This window comes from Vidua chalybeata, chromosome 14 (genome assembly GCF_026979565.1).
Source record: "Vidua chalybeata isolate OUT-0048 chromosome 14, bVidCha1 merged haplotype, whole genome shotgun sequence".
Lineage (NCBI taxonomy): Eukaryota > Metazoa > Chordata > Aves > Passeriformes > Viduidae > Vidua > Vidua chalybeata.
The window spans coordinates 1,156,299-1,182,619 of NC_071543.1; the positions used below are offsets into that span (position 1 = coordinate 1,156,299).

The 26,321-nt window shown below is 55.4% G+C and overlaps 1 protein-coding gene across 4 annotated transcripts in view; it reads right to left on the reverse strand.

Annotated features, from left to right (window-relative positions):
• Positions 1-1,469: 1,469 nt before the first annotated feature.
• Positions 1,470-26,321, reverse strand: part of FRMPD3 (FERM and PDZ domain containing 3) — a 58,826-nt gene continuing 33,974 nt past the window's right edge. For all 4 annotated transcript variants that reach the window (XM_053955991.1, XM_053955989.1, XM_053955992.1 and 1 more), the window contains 8 exons: positions 25,604-25,723; positions 25,338-25,474; positions 24,438-24,561; positions 23,735-23,824; positions 22,177-22,356; positions 11,569-11,713; positions 6,443-7,267; positions 1,470-5,646 (listed from right to left, as the gene is read on the reverse strand). In XM_053955991.1, coding sequence (XP_053811966.1) covers positions 2,762-5,646; positions 6,443-7,267; positions 11,569-11,713; positions 22,177-22,356; positions 23,735-23,824; positions 24,438-24,561; positions 25,338-25,474; positions 25,604-25,723 — 4,506 coding nt within the window. In that variant the 3' untranslated portion in view covers positions 1,470-2,761. The remainder of the gene's footprint in view (positions 5,647-6,442; positions 7,268-11,568; positions 11,714-22,176; positions 22,357-23,734; positions 23,825-24,437; positions 24,562-25,337; positions 25,475-25,603; positions 25,724-26,321) is intronic.

Here is a 26,321-nt window from a genome sequence, read left to right on the forward strand (position 1 = left end):
CACCTAGGAGTGAAAACAAAAAACCCAAAACAATCAAAAAAAAACCCGACTCCGAGTAAATAACCACCTCAGAGAACTAAATAATGCTTCTTATGGCAGTCAGCCTGGTGAAGACAGAAAAAGAACCCCGACACCCTGGCAAAGAGGACAGCCCCTGCCTGGCTCATGGTCAAAGCTGATCTGGGGCTCCTCTCTGATGGTCACAGTGAAAAGAAATAGGAGAGGGTCTGGGCTGAGCCTCGGGGGCACGAACCTAACCTCTGGAGAATGGTGTGAGAGTGGTCTCCCCTCAGCTGCTAGCCCACCTTCTGGCTTGCAGTGGACAAAGATCAGTCTGAGTTCCTTGCAGGGTCTCCAGCATGGATTCAGCCATCCAGAAGAGGAACACAGAACTGTTTTGGTTGGAAAAGACTTCTAAGATTATTGAGTCCAACCATTTCCCCAAGCACTGCCAAGCACATCACTAAACCATGTCTCCAAATGCCACAACTAAAGGTCTTTTAAACACCTCCAGGGGTGGTGACTCCACCACTTCCCTGGGCAGCCTGTTCCAAAACCTGACCAGTGAAGAAATTTTTCTTACATCCAATCTAAACTTCCCCTGGCACAACGTGAAGCCCTTTCCTCTCATCCTGTCACTTGCTACCTGGGGGAAGAGACCGATCCCCACCTGGCTGCTCCCTCCTGTCAGGAGTTGTGCAGGGCCAGAAGGTCTCCCCTGAGCCTTCTTTTCTCCAGGCTGAGCCCCTTTCCCAGCTCCCTCAGCTGCTCCTCATCAGATTTGTGTTCCAGACCCTTCCCCAGCTCCGTTCCCTTCTCTGGCCATGCTCCAGCCCCTCAGTGTCTTTCTTGTCGTGAGGGGCCTGGAGCTGGACACAGGATTTGAGGAGTGGCCTCACCAGTGCCCAGCCAGGGGACAGTCACTGTCCTGGTCCTGCTGGCCACGCCATGGCTGGGACAGGCCGGGTGCCATTGGCCTCTTGCCCAGCTGGGCACACCTGGCTCCTGTTGAGCTGCTGTTGAGCAGCACCCCCAGGGCCTTTCCCACCAGGCACTTTCCAGCCCCTCTGCCCCAGCCTGGAGCTGCAGGGGGTTGTTGTGACCCAAGGCAGGACCTGGCTGACCTTCACACAACTGGCCTCAGCCCATGGACCCAGCCTGTGCAGATCCCTCTGCAGAGCCTTCCTGCCCTCTGCACAACCCTCCCTCCCAAACTGGTGGCATCTCTAGACTGACTGAGGGTGTCCACAAAAGATACTAAGCAGGACAGGTCACAGCACTGAGCCCTGGGGAACACCACTGGTGATGGCCCCAGCTGGATTGAGCTCCATTCCCCACCACTCTCTGGGGCCCATCCATCCCTCCATCCATCATCCATCCATCCATCCATCCATCCATCCATCCATCCATCCATCCATCCATCCATCATCCATCCATCATCCATCCATCCATCCATCATCCATCTAGCCATCCATCCATCCATCATCCATCCATCCATCATCCATCCATCCGCCCATCCGTCCATCCGTCCATCCATCCACCCATCCATCCATCCATCCATCCATCCATCCATCCATCCATCATCCATCCATCCATCCATCCATCCATCCATCCATCCATCCATCCATCCACCCATCCATCCATCCATCCATCCACCCATCCATCCATCCATCCATCCATCCATCCATCATCCATCCATCCATCTATCCATCCGTCCATCCATCCATCCATCCATCCATCCATCCATCCATCCATCCATCATCCATCCATCCATCTATCCATCCGTCCATCCAGTTTCTTCAGGAGAATGCTGAAGAACACAGTGAAGAACACAGTGTTAGATTTTTTACTAAAATCTAGGCAGACAACATCCACAGCCTTTCCTTCACCCACAGAGTCACCCTGTCACAAAGGAGGCCGGGCTGGTCAAGCAGCACCTGCCTTTCCCCTGTGCTGGCTGGGCCTGATCCCCTGTGTGTGCCACGTGATGGCACTCAAGATCATCTGCCGTGACCTTCTCGGCACCGAGGTCAGACTGACAGTCCTGTAGTTCTGTGGATTGTCCCCACTTGCAGGCATTAAGCCCTTGCCTTTGGCACAGGCAGTGCCTGTGCTCAGGACTAGAGCCCTGGGGCCTAAGCTGTGAGAGAGAGCCCAGGAGGGTGCCCTAGCTCTGTCCCAGCATTATGGCAACCTGCCCCTGCTAGGACTAATTCCCAAGCCCCAGCACAGCAGCAGGGACTTGCACCCAGAGATCCCTTCTGCTGCTAATTACGTTGTGTTGTGGGCCAGGAAGATCCTGGAGGCAGAAGAGTTGTTTACGTGGCGTGACACTGGTTTGGTTCCAGACTGCCTAAGTGAAGCCAGGAGATCTCAGCTCAGCCCCTGATAGCTCAGTGGCCCACCACAAACTGTGACAAAGGTCTGCACGAGCGAGGCCAGAGCCCCACGGAACCAAACTGGTGTGGAGATGGGGTGTCTGTACCTCCCAAGTACTGTCACCAACAAGCCAGTGTGGGAGAACAAGCAGAGAAGCTGCTCGAGCCCCTGGGCCAGCTGATTGCACAGCTTGTGACAGGGCATGAATCCACCCTTCAAACCCATCGCCAACACAACCATCCATTCTGCAGAGATCAAAGAGTGTCTTGGCTATCGCAAGCCCCGGCAAACGTGGGCCTGCAGACATCGCATCCTCACCGGACCTGTGAGATTGGGGAGCATGGCCTGGCACACACTGCCTTGTTGGTCTCCACAGCCGGCTTTACTTATTGATCAGCGTCTTTAGGGAGCGTGTGAGAGTGCTCATGACTGTGGCGACCGTGGCTGACTGGCGGGCGAGCTGCTCCACGGTCTGCTGGTGGCTCAGCGTTCTGGCCGTGGACTCCTCGGCAGCCTTCAGGAGGAAGGTGTAGTTTCTCACCACCTCCTCCACCTTCGTCAGCAGCTCTTGGCGCTGGGACTCCGAGCGCACGACGTACACCAGCCTCACAAAGGTCTCGATGAGGCTGCTTAGCACCTGGAAGCTGCTCGTGATGGCGGAGAGCATGTGGGTGGGACTCTTGTCGACGGCGGCCACGCGGCGGCAGGACGCCCGGAACTCCTTGAACTTGAGGGCCAGCTCCTGCTTGTACTCAGCCAGCTGGGAGATGTAGGGTTTGCAGTCCCGGACCTCAGGGCTCAGCACACACTGCCTCAGGATGGTCAGGAGCTCGTTGGTGTCCAGCTGCACCTGCAGAAACCCGTTGGGAAAGCTGTAGGCATGGCCTCGAAGGGTGTTGATCTTTGCCAAGCTCCCCTCAAAGCTGGAGGTCCTTAAATCTATTTCCTGGGTCTGGCTCTCATTGGGACTGCTGCAGGCTGTTGCATCTAGGACCTGAAGAGTCCTGCTCATGACTGGGACCATCTGATTGTCCAGCTTCATTCCCGGGAGTATCTGCATGGGGATAGAATAGGACAGCTCATCCTTCTCGCTTCCATCATCTGCAACATCGCATTTTCTGTAGTAGAAGCAGTACCGGATGGAGCAGCACTTCTCATCCTCCACGTCTTCATCCCGCAGCTCAGCAGGACTTGGGTACATCTCCTCCTGGACAGAGAACACTGCTGAACCCTTCTGGTTCTTCTTGTCCTGTGCAATCTGGACATAGGAGGGGTCAGCCACTCCAGAGGCTTCCTGGATTTTGCTCTTCAGAACGGGACAGAGGATGCTGGGCTCAGGCTCTTTCTGGGGGCCTTTCTGCTTGGTTGTGTAGATGTTCTGGTAGACGTCAGAGGACAAGGATGTCCTGTCAGTCTTGTCTATTTCACTAACACTGTAGCGACGCAAGAGCTTCCTGTAGTGGGGTGCACCCACGCACTCCCCTCGGGAGGTGCACGTTGTCAAACAGGACATGTCGTTCTCTGCATCTGACCGGTTGTCTCTGGACTCTAAACTTGTGGATCGTATCCGTTTGCCTTTGGAAGGGCTGCTCATGCTGGTCAGCCTAATGGCTTCTACCTGCTTCTGGTCATCTGCATCTTTATCCCTGTCTCGCCTCTCCAGTTCTGGTATCACCAGTTTGTTGGGGGGTGGCCTCATTCCCCTGCAAATCCGCTTGCAGTCACAGCTACGCCTTTGCTCCCTGGACATCCCTGGCACTTTTTGCACGGGACTGCTCCTCAGCTGGCAGCTGCAGCGCCCAGGGGCGGGTGGGTGCAGATACTCCTGTGGTGGGAGGTCACCTTTGCTCTTTGGCTTGAGCAGCTCTTCAAGGAATTCCAGCTCATACTGCTTCACCTTCTGCAGCTGGGCCTGCCGCTCGTCCGTCTCCTTCTTCAGCCGGGTGGGAAATGTTGCAGAGAACAGGTTCCTAAGCCTGAAGGGAGCTTTTGGGGCTTTGGGTTTAGCTGGGACATCAGCATCTTGTTGGGATACCTCCAGCACTTTTTCTACTTTTTTGGAAGGCACGGTGCTAATCTGCAGGCTCTCGGATCTGGGCATCAGCTGGACTGGCCCTTTGGCTTCCTCGCTGGTGCTTCTGAAAGTGCTACCAGGTGATGGAGAGTGCACATTGCTGCTCTCAGCTTTTAAGATTTTGGCCGAGCTTTCCTGTTGTATTTTCTGTCCTTGGTTTGAAGGAGCTGCGTGTTTCTGCAAGACGAGGCTTATGGCTTCCCCACCTGCCTTCTGACCCGTCTCTCCACTTGCAGCTTTTCCTGGAGCATCTCTACTCACTTTTTGCTGGTAGCTTTTAGAGGCAAAAGTCTTACTGGACATCATTTCCTCGCCTGCTGAGGTGAGGTGGAAAGCTTCAGCCTGACTGCCAGGAGCTTCCTTAGGACTTGGAGAAACTTCACAGTGCTGCTGCAGAGAGACTTGCTGCTGCTGCTGCTGCTGCTGCTGCTGCTGCTGACAGTTGCATAATGTCTCTGCAGTTTGTGGACCTCCTTTAAGTGTCAGAGGCTTGCTGCTGGCTGATGCACAGCTGCTGGTACCGTTCATGTTCCGTTCTTCTTTTAAGGCTGATACCACTTGGGGAGCTGAGGCTTTTGCATTTGCCACCTGCTGCAGAGCAGCCGAAACGATGGCGGGAGTTACACTGCTTTTCTGATCCAGGAGGAGCTTGGAGCTCGGCTGCACCTCTTTGGGCATCTTCTCTTGGAGATCCTGTGCCTGCTCCCTGCTTGGGGCTGCTGTGGCATGCAGAGATACCTCAAAGGCAGCTTTTGTGTGACCTGCACCTTTGCACTCAGAGCTCGGCACCGAAGCCCCCTTGCTCTGCTCACTCAGCTGGGGGGTCAGCCCCGGCTGGGCAGCTGAGGTGCAGCTCCGCTCCCCGTGCTGCTGCTCCTGCTTGCTCTTGCAGTTGGGAAGGCTGGGACTTTGGGTAGAGAAGGCTGGCTTCAGTGAAGGGCTCGGGTCCTGGCGGCTCAGGGGGTAGGGTGAGGTGAGAACGGCCTGGGCAGCACAGCTCTGGATGCGGAAAGGCAAGTCCTTCCTGGCCAGGAGATTTTCTTTGTTGATGTGTTGGGTGAGGAAGTAGGCTGCGTTCTGATGCTGCTTCATAGCAGAGACCATCTCCGAGACATCGGTCAGCTCTGAGGAGTTCGTTTCGTGGCCAGAGTCCAAGGATGACTCAGGAGTGATGGCAGCCAGGACAATGAGACCTGAGGAGGGACACAAAGAAAACCCCACAACAACCCTCACACCACAGTGCTGTGTGGAGGAGAGGGGAGCTCCTTGTGGCAGGAGGGTCCCAGGAATGCAGGGCACACTGGAGAAACTTCTGTGACTTCTCACCACTAAGAGTTAAGGCTTGTAAGGGAAATCACTTTGTCAGCATTGAGCTGGCTTGATAGCTCAATTCAGCAAGAGCTTCTGGCCCAGGAAAAGATCCTGTGAAGCTTTCCATTGTTGGTGGTAGCAGAGCTATAGGGATGTCTCTGGCACATGAAGGAAAATTGGGCAACAGGTACTCTGCCATAGTGAGTAGGGCAACCAAGGTGGGAAGAGGGACAAAGGACTGTGCTGCCAGCAGGCTGGTCCCAGAGTCACCCATCTGGCAGCAGGTTCGCCTTGTGAAGGGCTCACACACTGCAAAACCCGGGTGAGAACCTGCAAGGACCAACGGCCAAAGGTCCCAGCTGAGTGGGGTCACAGTGGGGAGGAGCTCACGCTCAAAGTATTGGTTAGAGACTCGCCCCAGCATCGTGGCATACAGCAGATATGGGATAAACCAAGAGGCTCCTTCAGCCTCTGTCAGGAAGAGGAGCCCCACCCCAGCTTCTTAGAAATCTTCTGAGCAGCAAACTGGCTGCTCCTGCTACAGCCTGCTGCCACAACTTAGTTTTTACTAGAAGCTGCTTCACAGTCACTTATAGGATGGGAGGAGACTAAAGGGAAGGATGTACAGTAGGAAAGAAAGGCTATAGGGAAAAAAGGGTGTCACGGCCACTAAAATACCTGCTGTCTGCTGTGGAGGGGGGTGTGGACAATCCTCTGAAGCAGCCAGGGCTTCCAGTGCCTGCAGGGTGGACACCAGGGCATCATCCAGCTCTTGGGCGTGGTCTCGGACCGTGCGCGGCTGCACGCTGTCAATCAGAGTGACCGGGATCTCGTCGTAGAGGATGCCGCAGAGGTGCCGGCCCTGCTCCTGGCTCTGGGCAGCTGCCCGGCGCTTGGGGTCGTCCTCGTCGGAGCTGTTGTCGCGGAAGCCGGGAGGGGGGGCGGCGATGGCGGGGAGCAGGGACGTTGTCTCGTCTTCTTCCTCATCGTTATTGCCGGGAGGGGGAAGCGACATCAAGTCCACCATGTTGTCGCGGGTGCTGCCAGGCTTGCCCCCCGTGCCCGAGGCCAGCCGGCTCTTGATCTTGGCTTGGCAGGACTCGCAGTAGAAGTGGGAGGCGTCGCTGCGCAGGTGGGTGTCGATGGTGTGTGCCCTGGCCCTGCTGGCGTGCCTGTCTTGCTCAAGGCCATCCGGGTCACACTCCTTAGCCACCCCGTTGTAGCCTTGGCCAGAGCTTTTGGAAGTGGGGTCAGATTTGGTCCTGGGACGAGTTTCCTCAAAAAAAATCAGGTTTTCATTGATATCCGTCCCGCTCTCTCTTTCCTTCCTCTGCTCTCGCATGTGCAGGTAGCAGAAGCGGATGAGCTCCGAGTCCGAAGCCCTGGTGGCAGAAGCCCCGGCTGCTCCGGTGACAGTGGCAGAGCCACCCACCAGCCCATTCTCTTTCTTTCCCATGTGCCCTGCCGTGGCAGGCCGCTGGAAGTTGTGTGCGTTGATGTAATCTAAACCAAAACCACAACAGGGACATTAGCAGCAGCTCCCGGATGAAGGGAAAACAGTGGGGAAGCTCCTGCTCACCCTGGAGAAGCACCCGCGTGCTCTCTGCCCTCCGGCCCGCAGCATGCAGCACTGCAGTGGCACACCCATGCTCCCTGCAGCACACTCAGGCCACCTGGCTGGTCCTTTGGAAAACCTGCTGGGCCTGTCTGCCAGGAATGAGGGGAGGAGAAACGTCCTGCACCACAGAAGGAGTTGGAAGGGACATTTCAAGGCCAGCTGGTGCAATCCTCCTGCAGTGAGCAGGGACACCGACTAGATCAGGTTGCTCAGAGCCATGTCCAACATTCAAGGAAATTTTGAATGTTTCCAGGGATGGGAACCTGTGCCTACACCTCAGCACTTGCAGCATAAAACCCTTCCTCCTTGTATGGAATCTGAATCTACTCTCTTTAACTTTAAAACCACCGCCCCTTGTCCTATAGCTACAAGCCCTATTAAAAAGCCTCCCTGGAGCCTTCTCTTCTCAAGACTAAAACCTCCAACTCTCTCACCTAGGAGAGGTGCTCCAGCACTCTGGTCATCTTCATGGCCTCCTCTGGACTGGCTCCAACAGGTCCATGTGATTGATTCCTGTGCTGGGGACCCCAGAGCTGGAGGCAGCACTGCAGGTGGGGCCTCACCAGAGTGGAGCAGAGGAGCAGAATCCTCTCCCTTGACCCGCTGGCCATGCTGCTTTTTGGGCAGCCCAGGACACACCTGGCTTTCTGGGCTGTGAGCTCCTGCTGCCAGCTCATGTCCAGCCTCTCATCCCTCAGCAGGGCTGCTCTCCACCTGTTCATCCCCCATCCTGGATCAACAGTGGGGTTGCCCCAGCCCAGCTGCAGCACCTTGTACTGGCCTTGTTGAACCTCGTGGGATTCCCATGGGCCACTCTGCAGCTTGTCCAGGTCCCTCTGGCTGTCCCTCTGTCCCTCAGGCATTGCAAGTGAACGACCCAGCTTGGTGTCATCTGCAAACTTGCTGAGGGTGCTCTCAATCCACCGTGTCCTTGATGAGGACGTGAAACAGTCCTGGTCCCAGGACAGGCCCCTGAGCTTGAGCTCTCTGCTGGGGGCAGGGCTGGGCAGAGCCAGAGGAGGGCTGGCCAGCACAGCTGACACTGGGACACAGGGATGTGGGTGCTGCATCACTGATCCACCAGCTGTGTCCAGAGGGCAGCAGGAGCAGCCCAACTGCTCTGACAAGGACCTCCAGCCTCAGCCTGCCAGCTCCCATGCTATATGGCAAGAAGGAATTGCTGCCATTTTTTGGGTAATGTTGGCCACACCGAGCAGTGTTCGTCAGGAGACTCCTAAAAGTGGAGTAATATTGCCTTTTGGGGAGACATCCACTGTAGCTTGGCTGTGTTCCAGTGACAGACACCCCCCAGCCCCTTGTCCCTCGCTGCCTGTGATCCGTGTGTTATTTCTGTATGGCTGACAGCTATTGGATCAGGCTGGCTATAGCAGAGCCCGTTGCTCTTGCTGTTAAGTATCTCCCAGTGACAGCCTCCCCTTGTTCCCTTGTGCAGGGAAAGTGGCTGAAATACAACTTGAATTTCTGGCCAGAGGTCCATCCCTCAGGAGGGGCATCTGTCTGCATTGCGGGTTGGATTGTGCAGCTGTGCTGAGAGCGGCTGCCGGGGGATGCAGGTTCTGTCTGACCAAGGCTAAATTAAATCAAATAAATCCTAATTAAATTCATTAGCTCAACAAATTGGACAATTTGTCTCCCCAAACACATGTTTGTATTATACTGTTCGTCACCTGCAATGCTAAAATCCCAATAAAAACAAAATCTCTTTGATGCCTGGCCGTGGCAGCGCTCAGAAATGACAGCTGTGTGAGGGAGCACAAGGCTGCTGGAGCTGGGCACGTGTGGGCTGTAGAAGGGTGGCAAAGGCTGAGGCAGAGGCTTGCTGGCTGCCCGTGCCAAGCCAAGGCCTGCTGCTGAATGGGGCCAAACCCCAAAAATCCAAAATCCGGCTGCTGCATGCTCAGGAAGGAGAAAACTTCCTGACAAGGAGCTGAGAGAGCAACTAAGGGCACAGAGCTGCTTGGCTGATGATGGCTGATGGTGAGAGTGGGGAGAAGAAGGGACAGGGGGGGTGAATCACCTGTTAGCTCCAGCATGGCACAGTGGAGGGCAAGGCTCTGGCACATGGCTCCGCAGGGAAATGCAGAGAGATGGATCCAACTGACAACATTCAGACAGCGTGTGCATTTCTAAAAATGTCTGCTGTTCAGCAGGAGCCTCTAATGGGCCTCAGGGAAGATGGATGTGCTCCTCTCCTAGGTAAAAGCACGGGCCAAGGCTTGATTTTACATTTAAAATTCTGGCACAGTCTGCCTGCAGCCTGGGAAGTCTGGGCTAACTTAATTCATCCCAGTGGGGCTCTCTCCTGCAAGGATGTGCTAATGATCAGCAGTGGCTGCTCCCTGTGATCCGCCCAGCTCTGACAGCTCAGCCTGAGCCCTGTGGAGAGCAGACGGTTTCCCCAGCACACCCTAAATCCATCCTTCTGAAGGGTGCCTGAGCGGCTGGGCTGAGTGCAGGGCCTGCAGGGGAACTGCTCCACTCCTCTGGTCACGGAGGATTTCACTGCACCCAGGAGGACGGACAGGCCATCCAGAGAGGGGCTGGCACAGATCCATCGCTGTCCTGCCCACACTGTGACTCCCTCTCACGCTCACTCCTGCCCCTGCAGACTTACACTGGTTACTTGAGACTGTCAAGAACAGGGCAAGACCTACAACTCTTTTTGGCAGAGGTTTGGACCGTGGCCCTGAAGCAAAATCTCAGGAAAAAAATTCTGGCTACTGTCACAGTAGCTAGAATGTGGAAAAACACCACTAGCACATGCTGAGACATCCCTGAGAGGCCAGGAACTGCGGGTGCTGCCAGCCTCCTTCCAAGCCCCCGGCTGTGGGGTGCTCTCCACTTCTCTGAGCTCCCACAGCCACGTGCCCCATGTGTCCCTGTAGCCCCCGTCAGGGTGGCAGGGGTCAGGGAAGGACCCCTCTGATGACACTCTAAACCACTTCAGTTGCAAACACCCTCTGCTCACAGCAAAATGTGATTAAAGACATTTCCATAGGGCAACCAGGGCAGAGCACAGTGACAGCTGTCAGTCAGAGGCACAGAGGAAGAAAGGAGAGGAAACTGCTTATGCTTACACCAGAATCACCTGCCAAGCCTTTTCTGGATTCACTGAGGTTGCTGCAGATGCTTTCCTGATCCCTCTTGTGAGTGTGTCCTCCCACATGTGCCAGATCCACGTTTGGGTGCCTTCCTCAAAGGCACCAGGTGCTTTCCCAAGGACCCCATGAGCTCTCTGCACTCCTTCCACCTCCCCAAGCCAGGCCCATCCTGAGAAGGGAGTTCTGACACTGGCAGCTAAACTGAGGACTTGTCACAGCTCTCTGGAGCTGCAGTGTCACTTGGGAGGTCTGGGAGTGACCTTCCAGGGGCAGCTGGGTTGGTATTTTGCCCATCTCCAGTCACTGAACCCGTATTTTATATTTCCTATACAAAATATATTGGATGTGGACACCTGGATGGAACAGCAGCATGTAGTTCATGGTTGGCTCTTGTTTGGAATCACTCTTGAGAATCATTGCTCTTTCTGGAGGGTGACTCACACCTCCAATCCATCCTTAAGGGACAGCATTGGTGCCTGTCGGGATGGAAGCTCCTGCTGTGTCCAGACCAGCCTTCTGCTCCCTGAAAAGCTGGGACAGCCAAGTTGCCTTCCTGATTCAGAAATCAGCAGAGCAGCCACACTCACAATGCTGCCCGTGAGGCTCAGAGCCCCGGGCTGGGGGCAGCAGTGTCAGAGGCAGCAGGAATGCAGCCCCCTGAGCTCACACACTCAGCTGGGTCTCTGGAGCAGGATGCCAGCCAGGGAAGGTGTGCTGCATCCCTGCAGCAGTGCACAGGCTGCTCTGTGAGGACCCGGCATGTGGCTGGCAGCGTCACAGGTCTTCTCAAAAGGCTGCTCCAGGAGCTGCCACGACAACTCACGGGGAGTGCTTAGGGCCTGAGCTGATACCACGAGTCATTTTGGCTGATCCAAAATGAGGGCCTGTCTCCCTGCTCCTTGCTTTCTGGCTAAAGAGGGAGTCTGCTGGTTCTCAAGCTGAGTGGGAGCAGAGGGGAGATGTCAGAGAAAGCCTTCCCCTTCCTAATGCTGCACAGTGCTGAGCACAGGGAGGGGAGGAGGCTGGGGAAGGGGCTGGCGCAGAAAGCAGAGGCTGAAACGTACCTGCCTTGATAATCTGAGGTGGGGGTGGCTGGCTGGGGGCCCTGGACAGGATCATCTTCTTGGAGTCCACCAGGAGCCGGCAGTAGCCTGCGATGAGGCAGGCGAAGTTGGTGGCTTCAGGCCACTCCATCAGCAACACCAGCGGCTGGAAGGCAAGAGAGGCAGAGCACATGAGGGCCACCGGCTCAGCTGATGGGGACCAGAGCTCCACAGGGGCTGTGCTGGGCCCTGCACTGGTGCAACTGGTGAGCTGCTGGTGCTCCCAGCACTCGCATGTGAAAAACCAGCCAGCTGCACAGCCTTGCTCCAGCTCACCCAACAAACGGCTGTGCACAGGAGAGCGTCTGGCTGCAGCTGTGAGTCCTGCCTGCTGACTCCCCCAAGGATGAGGGGCCCACAACAATGTCCTTCTGGTCCTTTGTGTGCATGTCAGTGCTCTGAGCCCACCTGCAAGCACCTGTTCGACCATCAGGCCTTTGGGAGGAGCACAGGGAGTTTGGGAGTCTCCAGCTGCCAGAAGCCCTCTTTCATTGCAGGCACCGTGTCTCCCTCCCATAAATGAAAACATCTGCTTCCAGCAAGATGCCAAAGGGGCCAAACCCCATTACAGGTTCCCCCAGCTACCGCTCTGAGACTGTGGATCTTATTTAAACCTAACCCTCTGGAAAATTAAATTTGTGCTTAGAAGCAGATGGTGCCTTCCCTTTTAGGAGAGCATTTGTTTGCATGCTAAAAAAGATCTTTGCTTTAAAGAGAAATAAAACTCAGACATGATCTGTGTGACACATATAACCTCACAGCACAATCTAGCAGCAGACAGTGCGACTCCCAGTTCCCAGATTGTCCCTAGGAGAAGCTCAGCTAGCCCAGGGAAGCTGTTGGGGTGGGATGCACTCTTACCCACCCAGTGAGGTCCTGTGCACTGCTGGGAGCAGGCTGGGCAGAGCAGTCTGTGTCAGCACAGCTCACTTGAGAGGTCCATGCTCCATCTGAGCCCCAGCACTGCTCAGGACAGACCCGTGAGATGGAAAAAATTGACAAGTGCCTTCAACAGATATGGCAAAGGCAGCTCCTGCCCTCACCTACCCCTTGCACAAAGCACCTCCACCTAAAGGACCTTTGTGCCCAGCTACAGGGGATGTCTGAGCCAACTGGGGATGCTGAACTGCTGCTGTCTCAGGCTGCCTGTCCTGCCACGCTCAGCCTCTTGCACACTGAGAGCCCTCCAGGACTCAGAAGAACTCATTTACCACATTCAGGGAACACCGAGGCTGTTTTAAAAAACACTTAAGCCTACACAGTGTGAAAAGCATTAAAGCTATTTCGGTTTTCTTGTTTTATAACCACAAGAGGTTCCTGCTACCCACTGGCCAGTTTTGTGCTCTGCTTAATATTTGCTGCTGTAAGCCACCAAGGCAATTCTGGCAAAGGAAGGCTCACCTTAGGCCAGAGTGTCACGCTCTGGACCACAAAGTGCAACAAACTTGGGTGTGAAGCCATCAGCCCTGGGCAGAGCTGCATGAGATCCCCAAGCCATGCCAGCCCCTGGCAGATTTCTCCCAGGGCCAGGGTAAAGAAGTTCCTTCTTTGGCTGCTGTGCAGGAAGATAAAGGAAAAGAAACAACTTGATGTGGAAGAGAAGGAGCCTGACAAGTGAACGTGCTCTGCTGAGAGGCTCTGCCCCTGCCTGCTTGACAAGGCTCTTTCTGAACCTTGGAAAATAAACCTGAGATGACACAGATCAAAGGGGAAGCATCAAACCAGAGGGAGAGGAGTGAAGAGATTCTCAACATAGCTCAAAGGAGGCAGGCACGCAGTGGTGGGGAGGTGACGCCTCTTAGCCCAGCTCCAGTCTTGGCATAAGTGATGAAAGGAAACCATGTGTTCTGTGGATGAAGCCTCCTTAAAACAAGTGGCTTCTACACAGGGCCGAGCCCTCCTGGATTTTTTCAAGCCATCTGTTGAATGAGGACATATCTGTGCATTTTCCCTGCTCTGTTCTGCAGGGTTTGGAGAGTCAGCAGCAAGGGAGGGAGCAAATCCCAGTGGGAGGGAGGCAATGGCTGATAAACAGCCGCTGCTGGGAGATTAAACCAAGAGGCCAAGGTGGGCTGGGAATCCCCTTCCAAAAGGAAAACCAGGGCATAGTTTCCACCGTGTGTGAATCCCACCGAGGCTGAGTGGCACAGGGTTGTGAACCTTCACTGCCTCCCTGTCAGTGCTCACCATGCAGCCCCCAGGGCAGCCCCAGTGCCCCAGCTGGCGACCAGCATCTCCAAGACCCATTTCCATCTTTCCATCTTTGCTCAGCTACCTCTGCCTCAGGATGCTCCCACCCATCCAGAGATGGGACTGTAGATTCTTGCTGGCAGGACACAGCCCCTGGATCAGTCCTCCTCAAGGGTGACAGGACTGAGATACAACAACCCTGACAACAACCCTGATGTAGAAACATCAAATGATACACCAGGGTGCTGGAGCTCCCTACCAGGCCTCCAAGCAAGTCCAGCCTCCAGAATGGCTTCCAGCACTAAATGCATGGCATGCAGGAGCTAACTGTGGCACTCTGCTCTGAAAAGGAGGAATCTTAAACCTGTTTAACATTACAGCTTAGAAAAGATGACTCTGATACACTGACAGGGAAGCTGCGTGAGAGTTCTTCAATTGTCAAGCATTTAAATATTGTTATTAGGGATTAAATCACTCCAGGTGCAGCTTGGAGCCATCCACCCGTGCCGTGGATGTGTCATCTCCCCATGGCCTGGGACACGGGTCTGTGTCCTGCTCATGGGTTAGGAGCTGTTTACAAAGACAGTGACTGTGAGCAAAGCTGCTGCAGTCAGGCTCTGCATCTCCCCTGGTCTTGCTGGCTTCTCTGCTGCTCCCTAACAGAGTTCTGGCACAGGATCTGAGCCTTTCCCACATGGGCTTACAGGACTGACTCTCTCTCTTCCACTCCACTAGGCAGTTTTGCTGAGATTGCAACAGCTCAGCTGCCTTTGAGATGTCCACCCTGCTGCCCCATCCCCCTGAAAGTGGCCAGCAGATCTGAAAGTGATTTAAGGGGTCAAGAGGCAAAGAGAAAACATGATTGCAGCAGCCCTGATTCCACAGAGAGGAGGTATCAGGGTGGCTACTAAGGGAGGTGTTATTTTTAGGCGCTGGCAACCTTGGCCACCCTGCTCCATGTGGGCAAGGCAAACGAGATGGTGTGGAGACAGCCAGGCACAGGCGAGCTGAGCAAATATTGACTCTGGGAGCAGGTGCACCAAGCCTTCCCAGCTCATGGTGCTGAGGGTTTTAGATTTAGGCAAATTCAGGGCAGCTTTGCGGGGAGCTGCTCTGAATGAGAACAACTCTGAAGAACTGCAGTCTGTGCTTTGGGTTTCCTTGGCTTCTGGCAAACAGGATTCAGCTCCTTTCCCTTAGAAACATCCTGCAAGAGGCAGTGAGGGCTCGTGCCTGAGGTCAGGACTGGCCTGGTGCCCACGGGGCTGGGCTTTATTGTGACATCCCTGTTTATCTCCCTGCAGTTTTTCCAACTCGCTGCTCAATCTCAACCAAACCCAACAAAGAGGGAGCAACTTGGAAGAACATGAATCTTTCTGCTTTCTAAACCCAGGGGTGCATAGGGCAGAGACTTGTGTGAGCAGCTGGAAGGCAGGGAAGGATGCAGCAGGGGCAAAAGCAGTGCTGCTCCTCTGAGCCCTGCTCCCTGCCCTGGCAGCTCTGTGGCCACAAGGTGCAGAACCCTCTTTCCCAGCTGCTGATCAGGAGATGATGTTGATCACTGATGGGAAACAAGTCATCAGCCTGGATAACCCCTGGCTGTCCTCCCAGGCACCTCTGGCCTGTCTCATGCCCACCAGCCCATCCTCTTCCTCATCCTCACAGGCACATTCTTGCTGCTACAGCTCCTCAGGGCTCTGTTTCCTTGGGAGAGCAAGGCAGAAATGCCTGTCTGTGTTTTGTCAGGACAGCTGCACCTCTAGGATGAAAACTCTAAGTTTTACACAGAAGCAAACTTACTGGGATAATCCTACTGCACTAAAAATTGGCCAGACATCAGGTTCCCAGTGGGATGCCAGGTGATGTGCCCTCTCTGACCTGTAATGTGCCAACATGTAAAGAAGCAAATTTTCACAAGGATGCTCTTCCTACATCTAAATGTGTAATACCAGCCTGAAATTATTGATGGTTTGGTCTGTCATGCATAATGGTTTCCTAGATTTTCTAGGCCTCATGAGGAAAGGACACCTTTTCATTCAAAGTTTCCTGCTTGACAACCAGTCTCTCTGTGAAGTAAAACAAAATATGTTTGTACCGGATAGAAGAAATTACTTTTGCATTAGCTTATTAATGATATAGTGATTTTTCTATAATGCCCTGCTTTTAAACAAGATCTCAGTGTTCTTCTGGAGCGTATTTTCTTGCTCCAACAAAGGTCTGTAGGAAATTTTCTGGCCAGGGTGATGTTAGATGACTTTAACAGTCCTCATACTGAAATTAATTTATGGCTCGATCTATTCATGCTATAACCTCTAAGATTATATGCATCTCCTTTTAATCTCTCCCCTTTATCACGTACTTTGGGTCCTACCCTGCTTCCTTTAATGCAGTGCAGCAGAAAGATGGGAGATGAATTTACATAATTTATGTTCCTTGGTTTACTTGAGGTGCACTGCCGAGGTTTTATTTAATAATAGAGGCACCTGGGCCTAACGAGGCAGCAGTCAATTTTTCACTTCTACTTTGACCTTTCCTTCTCTCCCCTGAAGCATTAATAACTCAGTTCTACCAACACCAAGCTGCTTGTGACAAGGACCACTACTTCCCACTTGTTGATCAATAAGGGTGCTGGCTTGGTTAGACCTGCAGGTCTCTCCTTCCTTAGAGGGCTGCATTTTTTTGGTTGGCTTTGGAGCTTCTTTTTCTCTTTTTCCTTTTTTTTTTTTTTTTTCTTTAAGAACAAATCAAATTTGGCTTTTCAGGCTTAGAAACTCATCCTCTCCACCTGTCGTCTGCCTCTGGTGTTTCTTTCATCGTCCCCTGTGTGCCTGCAGGCAGCAATCTGGGTGGTGCTGGAGCTGGGAAGTGCTTTGTTTTGCATCCCAGTGCTTTGCTTTGCATCCCAGTGCTTTGCTTTGCATCCCATTCCCTTACATCCCATTCCCTTGCCTTACACCCCACTGCAAGCAGGGATCTGCATCTGCCCCTCCCACCCAGGTACCGAGCCAAAGGAAACCTCAATCCCTCCCTCTCTCCCAGGAGATGATGGCATTTCAGAACGGTTTAGTGCAAATAAAGATTAATTTGGTGTGGGGGATCAGAGCTGCGGGCCTGTCATCTCTCCAAAGCCTCGCTCTTCCTGTGGGAGAAATCCCAGGGGCTTCAGGCAGTGCTTGCAGGAGCGGGAGGAACGTCAGCCTGGCCTGCCCTGGTGACTTTGATGGGGCTCCCCACTGCTTTCAGACTGGAGTTCAGCAAACACCCATCGGGCACTGGCCTCAGCACAGCCCTGCCAGGATCAGCTGAGGGGGCACAGCCAGGCTTGGGGCTGGCTCCAGCAGGGAAGGCTCACAGGGGTCATCATCCATCACCTGGGAGAGGAAGGGCTCTCCTTCCACGCAGAGAGGAGAGGGCTGAACCCCAGCTGTGCACAGGGCTTTTTTTTTTCCTGTGGCAGGCTGGAAGCACGCCCTGGGACACCAACACCAGTACCCACATGCCAGGCACAGCGGCAGCAGCCAGGGATCTTTCTGAATTAATTTTTCCTTTGGTTTCCTCTCTCAAGTCTTGATCTTGGCTTGAGCGCCGGCTGGCTGCGGGCCCTGCTGGGAGACCAAAGGCAATTACCCCGATGCCTTTGATTGAATTGTGCCTGGCGAGCAGCCAGTGCCGCGGGCTCCTGCCCCAGAGCCCAGCACAGGGACAGGGCACAGCCTGGGACAGCTCCTCTGCACCTCTGCTGAGCTGCAGAGCCTGTCCCGGCTCAGGTGATGCGGCTGCCCCCAGGCACCTCCTTTCATTCGCATTCAGAGCGCTTCAGCAGCCTTTTTCCCAATGTCAAGGCTGTTAATGACGAAAAGCCCAGCGGTGTGCAGCTGTGTAAATCAGAAAGGAGAAATGCTCCACTGGAAAAGCCTTTTCAGAAAGAACAAACCCTTAGCTCCCGTGGGAGCTGCGGAGCTGCACAGCCAGGGGAGCCTGGAGCTGAGCAGCTCCCCCCACACCTCCTGCACTGGGGAGCCTGGGGGAGCAGTCACCTCCTGTGCCCCATCCAGGCTGCCAGGCTTGTCCAGGTGCCAGGCAGGAGGTGCTGACATTGTCCTTCCCGGGATACTGGGAGTACAGGAGGACTTTGCAGGGCTGCACCAGGGAGGAAGGGAGATGCGTGCGTGAAGCTGGCTCAGAAGCATTGGCCACTCTCAAATGCTGGTCCCAGCAGGAGGGGGAAGCCCCTGGGAGATGCAGAGCCCCCTAACCTGGCAAGATGCACTTAATGCATAAAGATCACAGGAGACACCTCGTGCCACCTCCCTGCCCCCAGCAAATGCATGAGCTCCAGAATCAGTGCCCAAACGTGAGGAGGAAGAACAGAGAAGCTACAGCCCCAGCAGAAAGGAGGATCTGTCAGGTGAGAATGACCACTGAAATCTGCAAAAAGACCACTGGCACCACTGCAGTGCAGCTGGGGATGTGTGGTCCTGCCCCCAGCTGCAGACTGGGAACTTTCGCAGCATTCCCAAGCAGAACTGCCCACTCCTTCCGTGACTGTTGAGACAAACCCTGCTCCTGTCCTCCCTGCAGCTCTCACAGACCTTGCAAAGGAACAAAAATCCTTGGAACCAGCAGCAGAAGCCTGGAGGTTTTTGTTCTTCTGTCCCGAGGTTGTGTGGCTCCTCTCTGAGGGGTTCTGTCAGCATTTGCCCCCCCCTTGCCACAGTGGCAAAAATCTAAAGAAGGCAAAGCAGAGGTACCAGCCTTGGGTTGGTATCCCTGGGCTGTTTTAAACAGAAATTGAAGCCCAGAATGGAAAAGTGCCAAAACAAACCAATTAACTACCTAGTGAATAATTCATAAGACAAACAGTATTTCTTTTCCGCCCAAAATAAATGCAAATGGTTTATGATCTCCTCAAGCCTGTTTGTTACCTGAAAATCTCCCCCAGCTCCTTCCTGGCAGGTGAGTCTGGGCCGTGGTTGCAGCTCAGCAGCAGATAAGGATGTCTGGACTGTGCTGGCAGGTTTGGTCAGGGTGTTCAGACCGCCCAGCTGAGGGCTGCTCTATGACCCGACCCCTTTTTTACCCGTCATTTTAACTACACTTAGAAATTCAAGATGGTCTTTCTGCACAAAACCCTAAACCATCATGGACCATCTGTGTTTCCACAGTAACTCAGCGAGCACCTCCTACAGATTCAGGCTGGGAGCTGCCCCAGCACCAGCGTCCCATGCCAGCATCAGGGTGAAATAGCCCGGGGGGACATCCCCTCCTACACTGGAGCTCTGACAGGTCCCCAGGGGTGACATGGATTTGACAGGTCTCCAGAGCAGTCAGGACACCACTCTGAGCCCTCTAATGGTTTGCAACTCACAGCAGAAACTGATTGATTTGCAACCTAGGGCTTTAGCCAGTGACACGCTCAGTGCAACAGAATAATTGTAGAGGGCAGATTAGTGCTGTGAGGTAATGATCTTTTTGCCTGCTTTTCTTAGCCTGCCTCATCCATCGCTGTCCTGCGTAGGATTAGCATATGCCTCATTTTGGAGCAAACATTCTGCCTTTAAAGCCCAGCCCTTCGGATAATGGCTAAATGAAGACAGATAACAGCAGCCTCTGCCCTGGCACGGTGCTGTGGAGCCTGCTGAGAGCCATAAATGGGGTGCTTGCTCCATTCCAGGCAGGCAGAGGGGCTTTTGGTGGCCAGAGGCAGCTGCCTGGAGTTTCTCATGGAGATAAAGCCACCGTGCATGCGGACGTGCTCGCTGGAAGTGTGTGAGCTGGCTTACTCCAGTGAGCTGGCTTGTCTCCAGCCTTTGGGGGGCTGGACAGCAGGGTCACAGGGGAAAGTCTGCTCCTGCAGCAGGAAAGGGCTGGGGGAGGTACAGAGTGGATTGCTGCCGCGGGGATTGGCTGTGGGGAGCAGCGCTGCAGGATCTGTGGACAAGCTGCGTGGGAATTGTCACCTAATGCAGAGCAGATGGATGCCAGCATCACCTAAGCCTCCAGAGCATCTGTCCCTCCCGTGGCCAGTCTGTGTGGGGGGAACGGTGCTCTCTTCCACACCAGGGAGAGGACAGCAGCACCCCAAGAGCTCAGTGCCATGGAGCGAGGTGACAGTGGGGACAGCCATGCTCAGAGCACTCACAGCGAGCCACGAGCAGTGACAGGGTCATGAGCAGCCTGTTATTAATGCATTAATGTGGTGATTTTATGCACACAAATCCAAGGGGCGTGGGCAGCAGGAGGAACCTGCAGGGTTACGCGTGGTGCAGCCCCTGGTTATTCCTGCTCTGTAAGGAGCAAATGGATGGATTCCTGCACAGCCCAGGCAGCTGGAGGGGCTAGGCGAGGAGGGCTTCCACCTCTCCATGCTGCAGCAGGGGAGGGTGAGGGCTTTGAAGGGTTAGAACAGACACAGCAGGACACCAAGGCTTTAACTGCACAACAACTGACCTCGGTGGGATGCAGAAGAGGGAATGTAAAAAATGTTACAGTTGACCAAATACCCACTTGGATTAGGAATGCAAAAAAAGGGCTTTGTCCATGAGGCTGTGGAGGGGAGAGCTGAAGCAGAGGGGATGAGGATTAGCACAGCTCTGGCAGAGGCTGCTGGAGTGTTACTGCAGGTTAGCAGAGCTGCTGGACCAGGCACAGTGGCAGCAGGAAAACAGACTTGGAGGAATTAATGAGCTGGGTGGGAGAAAGTGCTAAAATCCACCAGGACAGGAGGCAGCAGGAGAATCCTAAACAAATCCACCACGATTACAGCTGTGAGACTACGACTGAAGCAGTGCAAAGAAAGGGCTGCAGAGAGGGCTGAGGCTTTGAGACCTTGCAGGAGATGAAACACAGAGACAGCTGGCAAAGCAGCTCAGCCTCATCAGTCTCGGGGGGAAAAGGGATGAATGCAGGGGCAGGAAAGCTGACCCACAGCCAAAGGCTCAGAGGGCTTGTGCAGCAGCACCTCCCTGCCCCACAGAGTCCTGGGCCACTGTGCCAGGCAGGCTCTGCCAAGTACTGCTCCTGACTGACCAACTCCAAAGTCAATCCTAACTCTGTCCTGTTGAATTCAGAGGGAGAGGAGAGGAGAGGAGAGGAGAGGAGAGGAGAGGAGAGGAGAGGAGAGGAGAGGAGAGGAGAGGAGAGGAGAGGAGAGGAGAGGAGAGGAGAGGAGAGGAGAGGAGAGGAGAGGAGAGGAGAGGAGAGGAGAGGAGAGGAGAGGAGAGGAGAGGAGAGGAGAGGAGAGGAGAGGAGAGGAGAGGAGAGGAGAGAGGAGAGGAGAGGAGAGGAGAGGAGAGGAGAGGAGAGGAGAGGAGAGAGGAGACTTGGCATTTACCTGTGAGATCTCTGCCTCTCAGCTGCCCTTCCCCATGGGGCAGGGAGGCAGTGACACCGAGGATGCCCTGGAGACACATAGAACTATGTGCCTTTGAGTCTGTCAGGGCCGTGTCCCAGCTTGTTAAAAACCTGACCAAAGGCCAAGGGAAGTTCTCTTTAGGATCTTGTGGCTGCTGCACCAGGCACCAAAGAAGGAAATAAAGATCTTACTGTGCTGCTGACACTTTTCTTGGCGGGTTTGGGACCCTTGAGGAGGGGTGACAGGGGCTGGCCACAGGGATTGACTATCAGAACCAGCACTGCACTGCACAACAACAGCAGGAGATGGGGGATGACAACACACGGGGCTCAGGGGGGCCTGCCAAGGGCTGCTCTGGGGGCTGAAAGGGAGGATAACAGGGGCAGCTGGCAAGGTACCCAGGGGGTGGCTACTGGGCCAGGGACACACAGCCATCTGTGCTCCCACTGAGCCCAACACCTCCTTCCCATCATGTCCACTTCATTCAACAATCCTGCCCGGCTTGACAAGTTCCACAAGTGCTACTAATGCATGAAACCTCCCGGTCCCCTCCAGTAGCTGCACCCAGCCCAGCTATGGCCACGTACTGCTCCTCTCCAGCCCTGAGCAGAGGCGAGGTGCTGTCCTGCCTCCAAAGGCTCCTGCTACCTGCCTGGCCTGTGTCACCCCCACCTGCCCCGAGGATCCTGCTTGAACCATTAGGTAGGTGTTTGGGTCATGGCCAGAAGGGCACCGTGCCTGCCCTGTGGCCCTGGGTCATGGCCAGAAGGGCACCGTGCCTGCCCTGTGGCCCTGGGTCATGGCCAGAAGGGCACCGTGCCTGCCCTGTGGCCCTCAGCAGCCATCCCTGCCTGTGTGGCACAAGGAGTCAGACCAGCAGGGGAGATGCTGCAGGCCCTGGTGTGAAAGGGGTTTTGGAGTCTCTAGGAATCCCAAGCAGATTCTCCAGCACACAGCTGTGACGTGAATCCCCTCAAAGGCTGGCCCCAAACCCCCAGCCTCATCTCCACGGCACCCATGCCTACCTTGGCATCCAGGATGCTCGTCTCCACCCGGGCCACCCCCTGGTTCTCCCTGAACAGCTGGATCTTGCTGACCTTGCTGAACTCTGACAGCACCGTGGTGAGGTTGGTCTTCAGGTCAATGACGTGGCTGATGCCGTGCCGGGGTCCCACCAGCAGGGTGGTGGCTGCCTGCTTCTCGTCCTAGTGGCACAGGCACATGGAGAGAGAGAGAGAGACAGACAGGCAGGGGTGAACAAACACACCCTGGCGTGGCACAGGCTGCACCTGGCTCTCTCCATGGAGCCAAGCCTCAATGCTGGCAGCCTGGTCAGCTCCAGGATGCCTTTTGTGGAGCAGTAGGTAAGGCTGGTGCCACTAACCTGCCTCCCTGAGCCCCTTTGCAGAGCTGGGAGTGGTGTGCAGGATGCCAAGGCTATTTAAAAGTAAAGCTCTGAACTGAGTGTCCACATGAAATATTCAGGCTCACTGGGGTCACTACACTGAAGTAAGTGTGTTACAAATCTGTCTGATCTGACATTGCCTCTGAGAGACAGAAGCAAAGGAGGGAGTGAATGTATTTCAGAAAAAAAGAAAGACCAAAGCCTTGACTGGAAATCGGGATGTTTCTTGCTCTGGTCTAAAAGGATGCTTCAAGCCAGGTGTGGAGGGGAAGAGGAGCTGGGCAGACCATTGCAGAAAATAATATGGGAACACTTTTTACCACTTCAACACAGTTCAACTCACAGGCTGGCTCAGAAGCATTGCTTTGGTGTCAGAGATAAAAAAACATGCTGTCTACTCAGGCAGTGTCAGGGGCAGGCTCTGACTGCTCTGCTGTGGCACCAAGCAGACACCACGAGGTTGTGCCTGCACTGATTTCCTGCAGGCAGCCCTTTGAGCTGTGAGGTGAGGGGCAGAGCAGACCAAAGGCTGCCAGAGATGGAACCCAGCAGGCAAAGCACTGGAAGCCAGGGGAGTGCTGAGACCACAGGTGAGGGTAAAGGGAAGGATGGCAGAGAGGTGACACCTACATGGGGACCTCTGCGTAGGAGGTGGATGAGAGGGATGACAGGGTGGGCCAGGCAGTGGGAAGCCTCAGTGGGTCCTGTTTGGGCTGGTGGCTTTCCTCCTGCTGAGGTGGTTTGGGTGAGCAGTGCAGATGAAGGATCACCGTGGCAGTGATCACTGCAGCACCTGTGACAGGGCAGCAAGCCCAGCTGTGGGCAAGCAGGGAACACAGTGGCCTTTGCCAGGAGCTGCCCTCCTCCAGGATGGATGGCAGGATGTGCCAGGGCACGCTCGAGCTACAAACACACGCCTGAAACTCCTCCGGCTTCGCAGAGCAGGTCATCTTGCTGCCCCACAGGCTGGCAGGAACAGGGCAGATCCTGACCCTGCAGAGCTGAAAACACGACCTGCTGACAGCAGAGGCTCCGAGGCTTTCTGGGTGGGCTTGGAGCTCAGCAGGGCAGAGCAGGAGACTGAGGGAAGTGATTTCTGTGGGAGCCACGTGTCCCCTGGCTCCCCCCAGCACACACTCGGGAGCAGGCACCTCCCAGCCCAGCCTGAATTACCGTACCAGTCCCACCGTGTTGAAGAGAACCCCAGCGAAGGTCGGCAGCTCGTTCAGGATCCTCAGGTACTGCAGCTTTGCCTGGGCTGTGGAGACCTGACAAAAACCACACGGGTGATCACTGTGAGCACAGGGGGGAGAGAGGCAGGAGGCTGGGGCAGACTCGGGGGCTCTCAGGTAGGGGTGCACAGCAAGCTGTCAGGCAGCTCCGGGCACGGGCTGTGCTGGCAGCGAGTCTGAGTGGTGGGTGAGGGCAGTTCCCACTCCCCTGCCATCCTGGGCAGCTGCTGGGAGGTAACTCAGAGCAGAGGCACAGCCAGGAAGGAGCCCCAGTGCTTGATGTGTAACCCCCCCGAGGTGTACAGCCCTCCCTCCCTCCCTGGGCAGCTGTGAAGGCTGCAGGGACCAGGGCGATGGCTCAGCCGCCGCCTCCAGAGCTTCCCAAGCCCAGAAGCAGCGATAGCAAGGAGCTGATGTGTGCCACTTCAGCCAAGCCTCGGCTGATCTCAGCCCTGCACCCCCTGCAATCCACACCAGCTCCTGAACGCGGGTTCAGGAGAGAGAGTGTCTGCCTGGCTGGCTGGGGTTCATCTCCCTTGCAGGGGATTTGATAACAGGAGTCCCCGAGGAGCTGGGGATAACGGGCTGGGGTGGGGGGCAGGCTGTCACCCCAGCAGCCCTGAACAGGGACTCTGAGGGCTGGGCTCACCTTGGTGCCGCCAGGCTGGTGCTGGTGGGCTTTGAGCTGCTGCGAGAGGGATTTCCGAAGGCTCTTCTCTTTGACGAGCTGCAGGAGCGAGGGGGGCAGGAAGGGCTCCAGGCCCCACTCCTTCCTGTGGGGAGGGAAGCCTGCATGAGCTGCCAGGTCGGAGACACTGCCGGCGAGCAGAGAGGGACAGAAAACTGTCCCAGAGCATCCTCCTGCCGTCAGAGGGAGCTGGAGCCACACCAGCACTTCCTTGGCGCCACAGCCGGAGCAGCAGCAGCCCCCAGCTCGGGTCCCCAAGGGGATGGGGATGTCACCCCAGGCTGGTGACACAGCTACCAGCTTCAGCCTGGGGAACGGCAGCGCCACGCTCTGCAGCAGACCCCGGCTCCCACTCACCTTCACGCAAGCTCAGGGGATGCAGGGCAAATTCCCAAACCTCTTTTGGGGTCCTCTCGGGTGACCCCTCCCTCCTTCCTCCCTGTGCCAACTGGGCAAGGCCAGCTGCACGGGTGGGCTGGGTATGGGTTTAGGTCCCCCCAGGAGCCACAGGAGGGCTGAGCCAGCGCTTGGTGATGGGCTGAGACAGCCACAGAGCCTTCTCCTTGCCTTGGATGCGGGCAGAAAACCAGCCTGGCTTCCCATGGAAATGATCCTGGGCTGACAGCAAGTGTCCCCAGCCCTGGCTGCTGCATGTCAGTGTGAGGGGGTCTTACACAGCCCCATGGTGGGACCAGGGGCTGGCTGTCACTGCTGCCAAGCCCCTGAGCCACCACCCAGCTCGGGGGGCTCTCAGAGCACCTCATGCTCCGCACCCCAAAACATTGCGGTGACACAGGGACACAGGGAAGGGACAACGAAGGAGGGCTGCATGGAAGCCTGGGGACAGGGAGGAGGACTCACTCCACGTTCTTGAGGGAGACCTTCTGGCTGGGGCGGGTGGCTGAGACAGTGATGTAGATGTGGAGGGCAGCCAGCCCCAGCAGCATCTCTGGCTTGGGGTCTGTGCCGAAGCGCTCTCTGATCACATCGTTGCGGCTCTGCAGAAGGGAGAAGAGGTGTCCTCAGACAGGGACAGGGACAGGGCACTGCCACCTGAGCGGTGCTGCCACAGGGCCCAGCCCTGGCAGACCTGTGGACCACGAGCTCCAGCAGCTCCCAGTCCCTACCTGGATGTACAGGTACTCGAAAGCTGCAGGGTCCCGGCGCAGCAGCTCCACTGGGTCCTTGGGGAAGAAGCTCACACGGAAGAGGCACCTCATGCCATGGTAGTGTGTTCTTTGCACAACCTATGGAAGGAGCAGAGGGGAGCAGTGAGCCCAGGAACCACTGGCTGCAGGGCACGAGATGCCCTCTCCTCTCTTCTGGTATTATATTTCATTCCTCTCGTCCATGCACCACCTTTCATCCCGGCAACGTCCCAGCCTTCCTTGGTGTGACAGCTTTGCTTGGTGCTGTAGGGTTTGTGCCACTTAGGCTAATGGTTGCTCCATTTTATCCCCATTTTATCCCTGGTTCTGTGCAGTGCCAGCTTATTGCCTCTCCTAGCCAAGGATACTCATGAGTGCTGTCTGCAGCTGCCCAGGCTGGAGCACAGAGCAGCTCCATGATGCTGTCAGTGTGGGACGGATAAAACCCTGACTGTCTCCCTCTTTGGCCACCCTTTTCACCCCTGAGCCTGCAGGACCATGCCAGAGGCAAGGAAAGGCTGTGCCACCCCACAGCACAATCCCAGCCTGTTACAGCACATCACAATTGAGATGGCCACAATACACAAATTATAATCACACAATTTCAGAAGGCTTCAGGTGTCTGCCCATACAGAGTAACACCATATCACCTCAGAAGGGTGCAAGTGTCTGCCCTTCCTGTTCTTCAGCCCAGCCT